The sequence below is a fragment of the Theobroma cacao genome, chromosome 2, assembly GCF_000208745.1.
Source record: "Theobroma cacao cultivar B97-61/B2 chromosome 2, Criollo_cocoa_genome_V2, whole genome shotgun sequence".
Classification (NCBI taxonomy): domain Eukaryota; kingdom Viridiplantae; phylum Streptophyta; class Magnoliopsida; order Malvales; family Malvaceae; genus Theobroma; species Theobroma cacao.
The window spans coordinates 18,174,067-18,188,205 of record NC_030851.1 but is presented as its reverse complement, the minus strand read 5'-3'; the positions used below and the strand labels follow the sequence as shown (position 1 = coordinate 18,188,205).

Below are 14,139 nucleotides of genomic sequence, written 5' to 3'. Positions count from 1 at the left end.
AAACACGATCGCTGCCATCTCCAGATTATGTGTAGGATAATTCTATTCATGCCTCTTAAGTTGTCTTGAGGCATAAGCGATGACTCTACCATGCTGTATCAAGACACATCCTAATCCAACCCTCGAAGCATCACAATAAATAGTGTAGCCCCCAGACCCACATGGCAGACTTAATACGGGTGTGAAAGTCAAACAAGCTTTTAATGTTTTAAAACTGTGTTCATAAGCTTCTGACCATTCAAATTTTACTCCCTTTTGAGTTAACCTCGTTAGCGGAGAGGCTATCTTAGAGAAATCTTTCACAAATTGTCGACAATACCCAGCCAATCCTAGAAAACTCTTGATTTTCGTAACTGTCGTGGGTCTAGCCCAATTCTCAATTGCCTCAACTTTATTGGGATCTACTTGTACTCCATCCTTAGATGCAATATGTTCCAGAAAACCAACACTACTCAACCAAAACGTGCACTTAGAAAATTTCGCGTACAATCTATGCTCCCGTAGGGTCTGTAGCATAATCCTTAAATGTTGTGCGTCCTCTTCCCAACTTCTCAAGTATATTAAAATGTCATCAATGAAGACAACCATGAATCTATCTAGGTATGCTCAGAACACCCTATTCATCAAATCCATGAAAGCAGCAGGGGCATTCGTCAATCCAAAAGACATCACCAAAAATTCATAATGTCCATACCTCATACGAAATGCGGTTTTGGGCATATCCTCTTCCCTAATCCTTAATTGATGATATCTAGACCTTAAATCAAACTTCGAAAAACATTGAGCCCCTTGCAGCTGATCAAACAAATCATCAATTCTGGGAAGTGGATATTTATTTTTTATTGTAACTTTATTAAGCTGCTGGTAATCTATACATAGCTTGAGACTACCATCTTTCTTCTTTACAAACAGCACTAGCACTCCCCAAGGTGACACACTCGGGTGAATAAAGCCCTTGTTAATTAAATATTGCAGTTGTTCCCTTAACTCCTTTAACTCTGCCAGTTTCATTCGATACAAAGGCATCGATATTGGTTGCGTTTCTGAAATCAAATCAATATGAAATTCAATTTCCCTTTTGGGAGGTAATCCGGGCAGTTTTCTGGAAACACATCTACAAATTCATTTACTACAGGTGTAGCTTCTAAATTTTCTTCTTCACTCTGTACTTCTTTAGTAATTGTAGCCATCACACTAACGACCAAATGGCTGTTGTGACCATAAATAACAAATGACGGCTCTCCAGAAAATTTAAACTTCACCAACTTACGATAACAATCTACATTAGCATAGCAAGACGCCAGCCAATCCATTCCCAGTATCAAGTCGAATCTTAGTGTTGTCATTAATACTAAGTCCACCCAAGTGTCCTTATCTTTAAGCTGGACCACACAAGAATGAAACACATACTTCACAACATACGATTCTTCCAACGGGGTGGTTACTACTAACGGTTCATCCAAATATTCATAGTGCTTGCCTAATTTAGGCATGAAATTTAAAGACACAAAAGAATGGGTGGATCTTGGGTCAAATAAAACTGATGCTTCGTAACCACAAATGAAAAGATTACCTGTTACCACTGCATTTGAGACATGAGCATCTTGTGGTGTCAGAGTGAACACTCTAGCTTGTCCCATTCTAAAAGCACCTTGTTGAGTTGTCCTTGTGATTTACCTTATGACGAGGAAGCTACCCCTTTTCCTTTATCCCTCTTGACATTTCTAGTTGGTGCGATAGCAAAATCAGGTCTTATTGAGCCACGAGCCATCTCTTGGCTATGTCTATGGGTAGGACAATCCCTCTTCACATGACCAATTCCCCTACACTCATAACAGAATGTCGTCGTCTAGTTACATGGCCTTGTATGAATCTGACCACAAAAAGTGCAGAAAGGACCCCACTGACCACTCTACCTAGGATTTGAATTAGTCATCCCACTGCTCATAGCCATTCTGTAATTAATCCCACTAAAATCATTGTTACGTGGGGGACTACGAAATTGAAAATTTCTTCTTTGATTCAGTGGACTAGAGAATGCTGACCCTTTGAGTAAGTTACCATCGCTTCAACCTAGTTGTCCAACTATATTAGTATCTTTACCGCTACTAGGGTCTCTGTATCTGGACGATCCCTCACCTCGATTTCCTTTACTCCCTTCTCTTTCCACCCCAACCTCTCTATGTCCCGCCTCAATTTTTCTAGCGGTATCAACTACTTCAGGATAGGATGTAAATCTCTGAAAGACTAGAATTCTATATATTGGCCCATGTAACCCCTTAATGAACCTCTTGATCCTCTCCCTTTCAGTCTAAACTAGATACGAGGCATATCTCGACAACTAAGTAAACTGGATGTCATAATCTGACATTGTCATCCCAGGCGCCTGTATTAAAGTTTTAAACTCCTGTGCCTTAGCGTATCTCACACTTTCAGGTAAAAATCTATCCATGAAAGCCTGTGTGAATTCTTCCCAAGTGAATGAAGCAGAACTAGAAGGTCTACAGCGCTTGAGCGTAGCGAACCATATTTGCGCTACCTCCGTCAATCTAAAGCCTATCAACTCAACTGCCCGGTGACTAGAACAACCCAACGTAGTATAAATTTTGTCCATCTCATCTAAAAATACTTGTGGGTCCTCTATTGATTTAGCACCCGAAAAGGAAGGGGGTTTCAATTTCATAAAATCACCTAGAGTCAACATGACATTTCCCCGATCTATTTCCTCATAAGGTTGATAATCCGAATCTTCAAAACTAGAACCCATTATTTCATTTGGTTTATACACTCCATATCTCCTAAACTCTGCAAACTCTTGGGTTAACCCTCTCAATCCAGTAGCTATCTCCTCCAGGGTGGCAGTGGGTACCTCATGATAATCATCTCACATATCCCCAGAACTGGTACCAGCTCTCCTCTAACTGGAACTTTGATAGCTTTGAAGCTTGGTGATTCGACCTCTATGTCCACCTCTCCCACTGCTCCTAAAGAAAGATGCACGTGGTCCCTCCATAGTGTCATCTGGGGCATTGAACCCTTTAATTCCTCTGAAGGAGGCTCGAGACCTAGGCAGCATCTCGATACCTAGACAGTAACAAACACCCTTCAAATAACTAATAAAAATTATTAATAAAGGTGGCTTACTAAGATTAGGGAGTTCGTGTAGCCTTCTATACATAATCAATGTTGCAGCTATGAACCATGGATAAGACTCTACACTACACTTGACACTCCATTGACAACACAAGAAATCTTAAGACTTTTCCAAATCGTGGGCTCTGATACCAATATTGTAACGACCCCTCCTTGGTCGCTACCGACGTTTTAGACTTTCGAGGAATTTCTGCTACGTCCCGAACAAGCCTCATTTAAAACTTCCGTTAGATTCATTAAATACATATAATCATGTGCGTAAGCGAATATTAATAATTAAACTACTGTCTACTCCATTCAAAATAATAACAATTCACGTTTATGAGTTAACAACATTTTTCAACATCTAGCAATTTCGTTCTGACACAACCCTAAATAGCGAAACAACTCGAAACGGGGTTAAGAGATGCCTTTACCTACTCTGCGTAGTCCGTATGCACCAATGATTACACGTTAGATTGATCTCTATCTGCGAAAAGAGGAAATAAAAGGGGTGTGAGTCTCATAGACTCAGTGATCATCATCGACCCCGTGAGCAGGCGATGAGGGAAAACAAACATAAAGATGGAATGTTTATAAATCCAAGAGTAAGCATAAAAAATACATTTCATAAAACTAAGAGATTTTAATTTTTTTATACCTTGCAAGTCTTAAAAGAAATAAATCACCAATAAACAAATATAAAATGGTTGTATTTATGATACTAGAAAATCTTTCAACTCCGACATCTTGTCAACATTAAATTCATTGACAAGTGAAAAATGAAAAGTCTCAAATATAAAAAGGCAAAATAATTAATCACCAATGAATATGTAAATTTCACTTGTCAATAAATAAAAATTTTAAGTGTTAATGCCACGCATAGTGAAAAAAAAATCCACAAGTGAGCATTCTTTAGGCTTACTCTCTCAGACATCATCACTTACTTGTGGGAACTGCCCACGTTACCATATATAAATCAAGGCTTCAGGTCCCCCTTTACCTACTCATGAAAACTGCTCACACCACCATATATAAATCAGGGCTTCAGGTCCCCCTTTTACCTACTCGTGGGAACTGCCCACGCCACTATATATAAATCGAAGCTTCAAGTCCCCCTTTTACCTACTCGTGGGAACTGCCCATGCCACCATATATAAATCAGGACTTCAAGTCCCCTTTTATCTACTCATGGGAACTACCGACGCCACCATATACAAATCGGGGCTTCAGGTCCCCTTTTACCTACTTGTGGGAACTGCCCATGCCATCATATATAATCGGGGCTTCAAGTCTCCCTTTTTAAATCAAATATCAATAATCAAAAATTACTAATTTGTGCACAAATACCACACTTGACTTGGTGTGGTAACAGGTCCTACTTAGCATATCTTAATCACGTTCAAATGAAAATCATTGCAATTTAATGCATTTACAAAACATAATAGTTTGTAAACAATATAATCACAAATCAGTGTTGTGCATATTTTATCTCAAAGCATGGTATATTTACCAAATCAGCATGCTAAGTGAAATAAATAATTTATCATCAAATTCTATGAATCAATACAAAGGCCATTGGCCTAAACATTACACAAGCTTGCAAGGTATGATTTTGAGGTGAAAAGCCAATCAAATGTTTGTTTCCCCATAATTAAAAGCATGTAGATATATATATATATATATATTTATATATTATAAGGAAAAACGGATTTAAAATCCTTGTCATAAACACAAACAACCTAAGGCTATCTACCAACTCATGTTGTCCACAATTTCATTAACTATCAAATGTAACATATAAAATATGTTTTAGGGATATAGTTTTGAAATTTAGCACCCACTCACCTCACAATAACAAGACGCTACTTCGCTATTGGTTTCTACGTATATCTAGTTATTCTTTCTTTCTTTCCCGTTTCTTCCTCTCTCTTTTTTTCCTTACTGTCGGTCTTCCTTCCAGCAGGCGCTTCTCTTTCTCTTCTTCTTTCTCTTCTTCCTTCTTTTTTTCTCTTCTTCCTTTTTCTCCTTCGGCACCGTTGTTGCTTCCTCTCTCTTTCTTCTTTTTTTTCTTTCTTCTTTTTTCCCTTTCTCTCCTAGCTCTTCAAGCACTGCCGCTCCCTCTTTCTCCTTTTTTCTTCCCTTTCTTCTCTCTTTTTCTTTCCCTTTGAGACGCCGCTCCCCCTCTTTTATTTTCTTTCTTTTCTTCTTTCTCTCCCTCGAGTCCTCAGCCTCTTTCTTCTCTTTCTTCTTCTCTTTCTTTCTTCTTTCTCTTGAACGCCCCCCAATCATTTCTTCTTTCTTTCTTGTCTTTTCTCCTTCTTTCTTTTTCCAATGTTAGCTTAACTTTTATTCTTTTTTTTTTCTCTCTCATTTCTTCTTTGTCTTTTTAAGTCGGCCCTTACTTACTTCTTTATTTTTCTTCTTTATTTTCTCTTCTCTTTTGTCTTTTTCCTTCTCTTTTTCTTTTCACATGCCAGCCCCTACCTACTTCCTTAAATGAGAGGGGTGTTACATCCAAGGTGGGTTCATACTTAACTACCCTTACACAAGCCCTTAAGGCACAATGTGCCTACATACAGAACAATTTAAGTATGGAGCAGAAGCTTGTGACTAACACAATAGGGTGACATAGCGGATGGAAATTTACCAGATGCCAAAATCAATCTGTTGTTGGATGATACCACACAGCTTTGTGGCCTATTTATTTGCATATAGTATACAAATCGGTGAATACTCAAATACTTAGTGAGTGGTGCAGATAAACAAAAGCATATATTTTCAACACATATATAAAATATATGCACCACATGTGCATCTAGTCCTAGGAATGGCATGATTAGAATATCGACACAACAAAATAACAAAAATTGAAATAAAATAAAAATCGTGCCTCTTACCTTTGGATCACCTGGGTTGTTTAATGCAAAGCTAAGCACCATATAAAATTAGAAAAAGTTTTACCTTTCCAAGTAATATCGTAATCAAATGGATTCCTTTTGGTGACAAAACGTGAACATCTTTTGTGTGGAAGAATCCTAAACACCCAATCACTTAGCCTCTAATGATGCACACACGATTGCAACGGATTCTTCTCAAGGAAAGAGCTTTATGCCATGGGCTTGTGCTAGCAAGTGGACAATAATTTGTTCTCTTTTCTTCTTTGATTTCTAGTAAAGAATCGAAAGAGAAGTTTTCAAAAAAAATAAAAAATAAACTTCTCAAAAGTGGTAGCACTTAAGAGAAAAACTTTTTTTTGTTGCCTTCCCAAAAAAAAATGGCTATAATGTGATATTTATATCTAGGTTTAACTTATTAAAATTTGCAAAATAAGTCCTTAATATCATAACAATTATAATATTTAACCAATACCTAATTAAACTCTTTTAATTAGGTCCTTAGTAGTTAAAACCTAGAATTTGATTTAAGTCTAACTTAAATCATCACACTCTCAATTTAATCCAAATTGAAACCTTTGTGTGTGACCCATTAGGTTCTTAACATGTTGGCAATGGAATTAAATTATAATTTTACTAATTAATTAACTTAAATAAATCATATTCAATTTTAAATTAACAAATTCAATATTATAGACCAAGATTGGCATCTAACAATGCATCATAGCCACCTAATTGTTAGGAGAGTCAAAGGATTCTTTGACAACCTTTTAGTGTACAATTTATCAGTGTAATTCATTCCCTCATCATATATCCTGAAGATGATAAGAGCTTAGTGCAGTGCCTACTCTTATTGATCTCTATATTTGTTCTTGCAATTAGATCAATAGCTTTGTGGAGACTTATGAAACTCATTTCATAATCTTCTAATCACCTTGGCCAAGGATTTGATTAAGCTAATGTCAACCAAAAACTAATGAGATATTTCTTCTTGAATCACTTGGGGTGATGATTCCTATCTTGACCACTCCTTTGCCTTCATATGCTTTATACTATACCCAAAAACATCTTGTTTTAGCATCCTTGATTAGGCACCCGTAAGGATGAAATCAAAGCATAGTACTCCACATACAAAACAACTTGATGTCTCAAGTCTAGGGAGTAGTTCCATAACTGACACATGAGAAGTATTGCATAGACACTTGAGTGAGGTACCAAATGCACTTCTCATGGGGGGTCATGTTCAGTGTACTCACCCTTTGATGGCAAGCACCCACATGCTAGTTTCAAGTATCTCTATACTTCAACCTATGAAAGCGATTGGTTACTTCACAAGTAAGGAACATAACATGTGCTTATCTTTGAGCATTATTGATGGCATGTTTCAATAATACAATGAATAGGAAGTTTTAGAAACAATGCTTTGATGCATAAGGATCTCATAATTGTATCCCAATACCATTCCTTTGGAAGGCATACATAGTGCCATGGGCTTTATCTACATAAGTACAAAAAGTAATTAAATCACAAACTTATGGATAAAGAACTACCTCATGTTATTATGAATAACAAAATATCATACATGAATATCTCAAAATTGTAATTCCCATACAACCACAGATTGGCTTGTAGGGCTTATACTAACATCTAGATATTCAAACAAACATATCTAAATATAGGGCATATCATTACCTCTAAAGTCCCCAAGGTGAGGGCATATCATCATCCTTAATGTTTCTGAAGATTATCACATTAATCATTAGACTTACTCTTGAAGCCAATCACATCATATTCATATCATATTTATTTAATCATCTCCATGGTTATCTTACATCATATACAGATCATATCAAATCAACAAGTGGTCCTACCCTGGACATAGTCAAATCACACTAGGTGCCAACAGGTGGAGAACCAAATCATGCTCAAGGCAAAGCCACTGGTAGAGAAACAGATCATGCACGTGCCAAAGTAACTGGCAGAGAATCAGATCACGCACAACTCCAATGCAACTAATGAAGAAGCAAAGTCATCGACCAGAGAAATCTCTAGACGGTCGGCATCACCAAGAGTAATCTCAAATGGGTGGCATCGAAGCGTTACAAGCAGGAATCACAAGCCAAACTAATGCCATCATCCTTGCTTACCACCATTCTTGCAAACACATAAAGGTCACAAAGGAATGAACTCCACTCTACCAAAAGTCAAATCAACGATCGAAATTCATCCCTCAGATGAAACAAAAATCCACAGATAAGGCCATTGTGCCTTTATCATTCATGGTCCCTCATCAAACTATAAATCACATTTATCAAGCTTCAATTGTCTTTAAGCTCGGTTAGTGTTCTAAGAGCCTTTATGTCTCTAAAGCATCATTAAATCAAATCCTCTTAACATCTCATTCGCCTAGGGTGATCTACTCCCAGGGGTTCACCATAGCCTTTAGACTTGCTAGCCTATGTGCACACAACATAGGCCACCCATGTGGCTCACATCACAACACACAAACACTCAAGCCATATTTTGGTTCTCTAGACTAGGCACTTACTTCTAGGCAACTATATGTGTATATATATATATATATATATATATATATATACATACACATTTTTTATTCTAATACCATGGCAACGCCTTTATCAAGGTATCATGCATCACATGCATTTTTAATCAAACCCACTTAGTGACAAATTAGAGGTACTTCCAGCCAAGCTTCTTCGACCTTTAAATCGTCCTCCAGCTCACTAACGAGTTGATTGAACTCCATTTCCCCTATCAAGCACATCAGAACATCAAAATATGAATTATTCTAAGTTTTTGAAAAATTCCAACTTTTCCACAATTAACCAAATCTTAACAATCTAACTATTTAAGCTCAAATCCATCAGCAAAGAGCTAAACCTATACCTTAAAACCTAGATTACGTGAACCTTATATCCAAATTTTAGCTAAATTGGGAAGATTAACCAAAGCTCTAGAGGTGTTTCCTAAGCTCAGATTAGCTTCAAATAGCTTCAAGAATCTATTTGGGGCCTTATGGTTTTGAGGTTGTAGAGAGAGAAAGAGTTTAAGGGTTTTTGTTTTAAATAGGCAAATGGCCCGAATCTCTTTTTTATTTTTGCCTTTCTTCAGTGGTTATCGATACATTACCAAATGTATCGATACATTGCCAAATATATCGATACATTTGTCCTTATTTCAATTAAATGTATTAATGCATTTCAGGTAGAATGCTCTCTATGCTAACACGTATCGATACATGAGGGGAATGTATCAATACTTTTTCACTAGATGCTTTTCTGCTTCAAATGTATTGATACATTTTGACAATATATCAATACATGTTTATCTTTAGCCAAATCTATCGATACATTCTTGAATGTATCAATAGAAAATCCCTTAGAGGCCTTTATTATTCATCTTGCTAAGAATGTATAGATACGTTTGGAGATGTATCGATACATTTTCTCCAATATGCAATTTTCAGCTTTCCAAACTTTTAAAATTTCAAGTCTAACACCCTAGTTTCATTCCCTATTAGTATCACACCTCAAATCATTCATTTAACTTTATCCCATACACATATATTCACAATTATATCTCAAACTTAAATCAAAACCTTAAACTATGGGATTTATCACATATTTTCTCAAAATTTTTTCTTTGCTTAAGTGTCTACATATACTCCCTCAAACACTTGGCATACATAATATATCATCAAAGTCCTCAAGACTTCACATATTCATAAATAATTCTTAGTTTACTTAATTTACATAAAAAATTGAAGGTGTAACAGTTCAGTCTTCGAATGTCTACGTCCTCTCCCTTGATAGCACAAGGAGTTTGAATCCACTATCAACTTACCTTCCCAACAGGGTCAGGCATAACCTTTATAACATGCCTTTTAACAGGATCAGGCGTAACCTTCACATCATGCCCTTTCATATGATAAGGCATAACCTTAACCAAAACATTACTTTTTTTCAAGTTTAAGCACAACCTTTACACAAGATACAACTTTTTTAAAGGATCAAGCAAAACCCTTTTACCTTTTGCTTAGAGGTATAAGCAATACAATAGTAGATTCTCAAAAAGAATTAGCTTAAAACCTCTATGAAGGTTTATAGGATGTTTAGGTTTAGAAAGATGAGAGTTTTCTCAAGACAGATGAATCAAAGGAGGTTTAAGCTCAAGTAATATGAGCTAAAGATCAAATTCTAATATTTTTGGTTCTACTCTTGCTCAAAGATAGGATTTTTCTGTTCTTTGTTCTTTTACTTGTTTTCCCTCTTTTTGGCACTTCAAAATCTTTCAAAATTGTTCAAAATCAATAAAAAATCGCACCTTTAACATCCTCAAAGTGGATTTCTTACTTGTTAGAGTGAAATTTGAATAAGTTTTTGTACGTTCCAACCAGCTTACACATTTTCGTTGCATATTGAAAATCGAGTCTTTGATCATGCATTGTCAATTCTTCATAAAGTCTAGAACTTTCTGTTTTTGAAGAATTGATTTTTCTTTTTTGAAATGTCAGTTCTTTATAAAGTTTAGAATTTTCTTTTTTTGGAGAATCAATTCTTCTTTCCTAAGATATCGGTTCTTCCACAACTTGAATCAAAAGTGACACCTTTGCAGTTTTGGAGAATTGATTCTTCTGTCTCAATATTTCGGTTCTTCATTGTTGATTGACGCCAGAATTTGAATTTCACTTGACTTTTGACGCTCTAATCTTATCCATTCACACCATCTCTTTCTCGGTCACTAAGTTTTTTACTCTTGCTTTTGGTGCTTTAAGAATCGAAATCTTTTCCATGTAAAATCAATTCTTTGTCTCCAAACTTGTGCTCTTTGGTTCATTCTTCACTCAAAACCGACTTATGCTATTTGGAGAATCAATACTTTCTTTTTTACATTTCTGCCTTCTGTATTCTGTTCTCCTAAAATCAATTGTTGTTTTCTTAAGTGTCGGTTCTTTTCAATTCCAATAGCTTTTTTTTTTCCAAGAACTGACTTTTTCTTTTATCAAAATCAATTCTTCACTATTTTTGTTTGCCAAGACCTGACTTCTCTTATCTTCAGAATTTATTCTTCTTGTGATAAAGAAATAAATTTTGCTTTCTTTTCATTTATGAATTCAACTTTGCTTTTGAGAATTCGATTCCTATGCTAACACCATGAGTTTGAAAACAAATACTCTTTAGGAAAACTTAGAAGCATATGTTTAAGTTCAAGAACATTATTATTCACTTTCAAAGCATATTCAATCAATTTTGGTATTTAAAGATATCTCCCTTTTTAAGATTAGCTTTAAAACATCCATGTCGATTTTCTTCATACTTAAAAACATCTTTCATTCATTTTCAAAGCATATTTATTTCAATCAATTTTGTCATTTCAAAACAAGGATAAAGACTACCATATTCATCAAAAGTCGAGAAAAGGTCAAAAATGCTCCAAAAAGTGAATGGGTACATCTTTTTAAGTATTTTGGGTACGTAAAGTAAGCATATTTTGATGAGTTATTTGCCATTGCATGTTTAAAATGACTTTGGTAAAATATTGGTTTCGAATACCTATTCAAATGTTTTGGAAAAAGTTTGCAATATGTTATGTAGGTAAAAATATTACTATATAGTAGTTTTGAATAAGGAAACAAGCCTTATCAAATGATTTCTCTTCAAATATCCTTCCATGGTATAATAAAGGTGAAATGACATGTAAACATCAAATGATGTGTATGGATAAATGATATCCCTTGTTCATTATTGATATGGAAAATATTGATGATGATAACCATGTGCGCATTGGTATAAACTTGTGATTGTGTATGGTTATATATATATGGCTAATGTGTGAAGGTTTATGTTGAAATATTAGAATGGATGTTGATAACTCTATGATATAGAGTTATTTGGACTTAATTTTGATAGTAATTGAGCTTAGTTCTTGTAGTAATACATAGAAATTAGTAGATTTTATTTAATTATTTTAAATTAATTAATTTATGTGATTCAATCTAATCTTAGTTAATTGTACGCTTAATTTAGTGTTAATGTGATTAAGATAGGTTGTTATTGATTTATTTGTGCTTTTGTAGGTGTTTAATGAAAGAAGAATTTTAATGAAAGAAGGAGAGCAATTTCGAAGGGCAAACTTTCACTGCATATATTTCAATATTTTGACTATAACTCTCTCTACAGATCCAAATGAAGTGATTCTTGGATCATTGGAAAGATAAGTAAAAAATATACAACTTTCATATTCACCACGTTGCCCAGTTCGACGTAGAAGGTGGCCAAAAGTCTTGTTAAAGTTTACACACTGCAGCAGTTCGAGAATAATTACAATTTTTGCTATTTAAATGGTCCAGCCCGGGGCTTGGGAGGTAGTAGGCCATGGCCCACATAGTCTGATGAGGAAATTCTAGTTTGAATTAACTTATTTCTTCACCCAACTTGGCCTAACTTTAAAGCCTATACAAAAACCTTTCGGAGGACTTTTAAAAGGAGGAGAAAACGAAACACCAAATTGATAGCTAAGAGTCAAGCCACAAAGTCATTGAAGCAAAGAAGAATTTAAAGGATTCAAGGAGATTTGGATATCAAGAATACAATTCTTGAGTTTTTCTATCTTTTTATTTGATGATGATGTGCAATTTGATTGGGAACTAAATTGTTTATCTAAGATTATGATAAAACTCAATATGTAGTTTGATTTATTTATCTCTCTTTTACTTATGTTTGATGGATTTAAGTTGTTTATTTTATTCTGTTCTTAATGCTTCTAGTTGCTTGATCACCAATTAGATTGAATTAGAAACCTAGGTTAAACCCTGACGAAGGAGATTTAGGTAGACCTTGAATAGAATAGCGTACGATCGAATGCACTTAGTTGATTAGGTGGTTTGATTTGTATATAAGGTAGACATACACCTATAAGCCATACGTAGCCTAAATTAGAGCATGAACTTAATGAATCTTTCTTTAATATAATTTGCATAAACATATAGTAAATTAAATAAAAGAGGTATTTTTACGAGAAACTCGATTGACACTTGTAAATAATTTAGAACTTTAGATTAGCAACTTAATCCATTAAACTGAGTTAAGAGAAAAAGACAATATTCAGATGAAGTATTGAGGGATCATAATCTTAGATCTGGTAATCATTAGAAGTTAATAAAATAATTTTGTTGATATATTTTAGATTAGTTTTAGTTATTAGTTTATTAGTTTTAGTTTTAATTTTAATTGTTTAGATAAAATTAAAGTGTGTTAATTTAGTAGTTAATAGTAATAATTAATTTAATTTTCGGTGGGATTAACACTCTACTCATCACTATAGTATCTTTGCGATACATTTACTTGCGTGGGTAGAATATTGTTGATGATGTGTGAAGAGTATGGTGTATAAGAGAGAAGTTGAATGGCCCAAAACTCAGCATGTGTGATGAGAAGATGATAAACGTGGCGGAGTCGAAAGGCCTTAGTCCATCATGACATTACCGAGGATGGTTTACAGGGTGGTGTTGAATGGTCGCAATCCATTGAGTCACGATGATTGATATGGTGTACGAGGTGGGTATGAGAGACTCAAGGCCATAGTGTTGACATCTTGCGAGCATGGTTATATGGTGATAGGAATTTCACTTAATTATGAGACAAAGCATAGTTTATTCATTATGTGTGTACTAATGTTGTGTTGAATTGAACTCTATTATGAGAATGATTATTAGCTTATAATTTATGAATGGAAATTCTATGTTAGCTTTAAAATTGAATTATGTTTTGATTTGACAAAATTAAATTGATTTAGGCTTGCACACAAGCATTTGAAAAGATTTGATTCAATCAATGAACTCTGTAAGGTCCTTGAAAATGTTTGACAAGTCTTCAGTACTTAGAAGAAATCAAAAGGTTTCAAAACATCAGGTTTTTAGTTATGAGGATCGAGCCCTTTAGTGTGAAAGATTGATCCTAGAGAAAAAGAAAAAGTAAACATAGCTTTTGGATATAGCAAGATCGACAGCCTTAAATAGAGCAAGTTGATCCCAACAAAACACAAAAAAGAAAGAAGCCATTGGAAATTCATAGGATCAACCCTTCATTGC

General features: G+C 34.9%; 1 protein-coding gene across 1 annotated transcript; it reads right to left on the bottom strand.

Moving 5' to 3' along the window:
- Positions 43-588, bottom strand: LOC108660663 (uncharacterized mitochondrial protein AtMg00860-like). The gene has a single exon (XM_018114920.1). It carries the CDS (start codon positions 586-588, stop codon positions 43-45), a length of 546 nt encoding a protein of 181 aa, XP_017970409.1.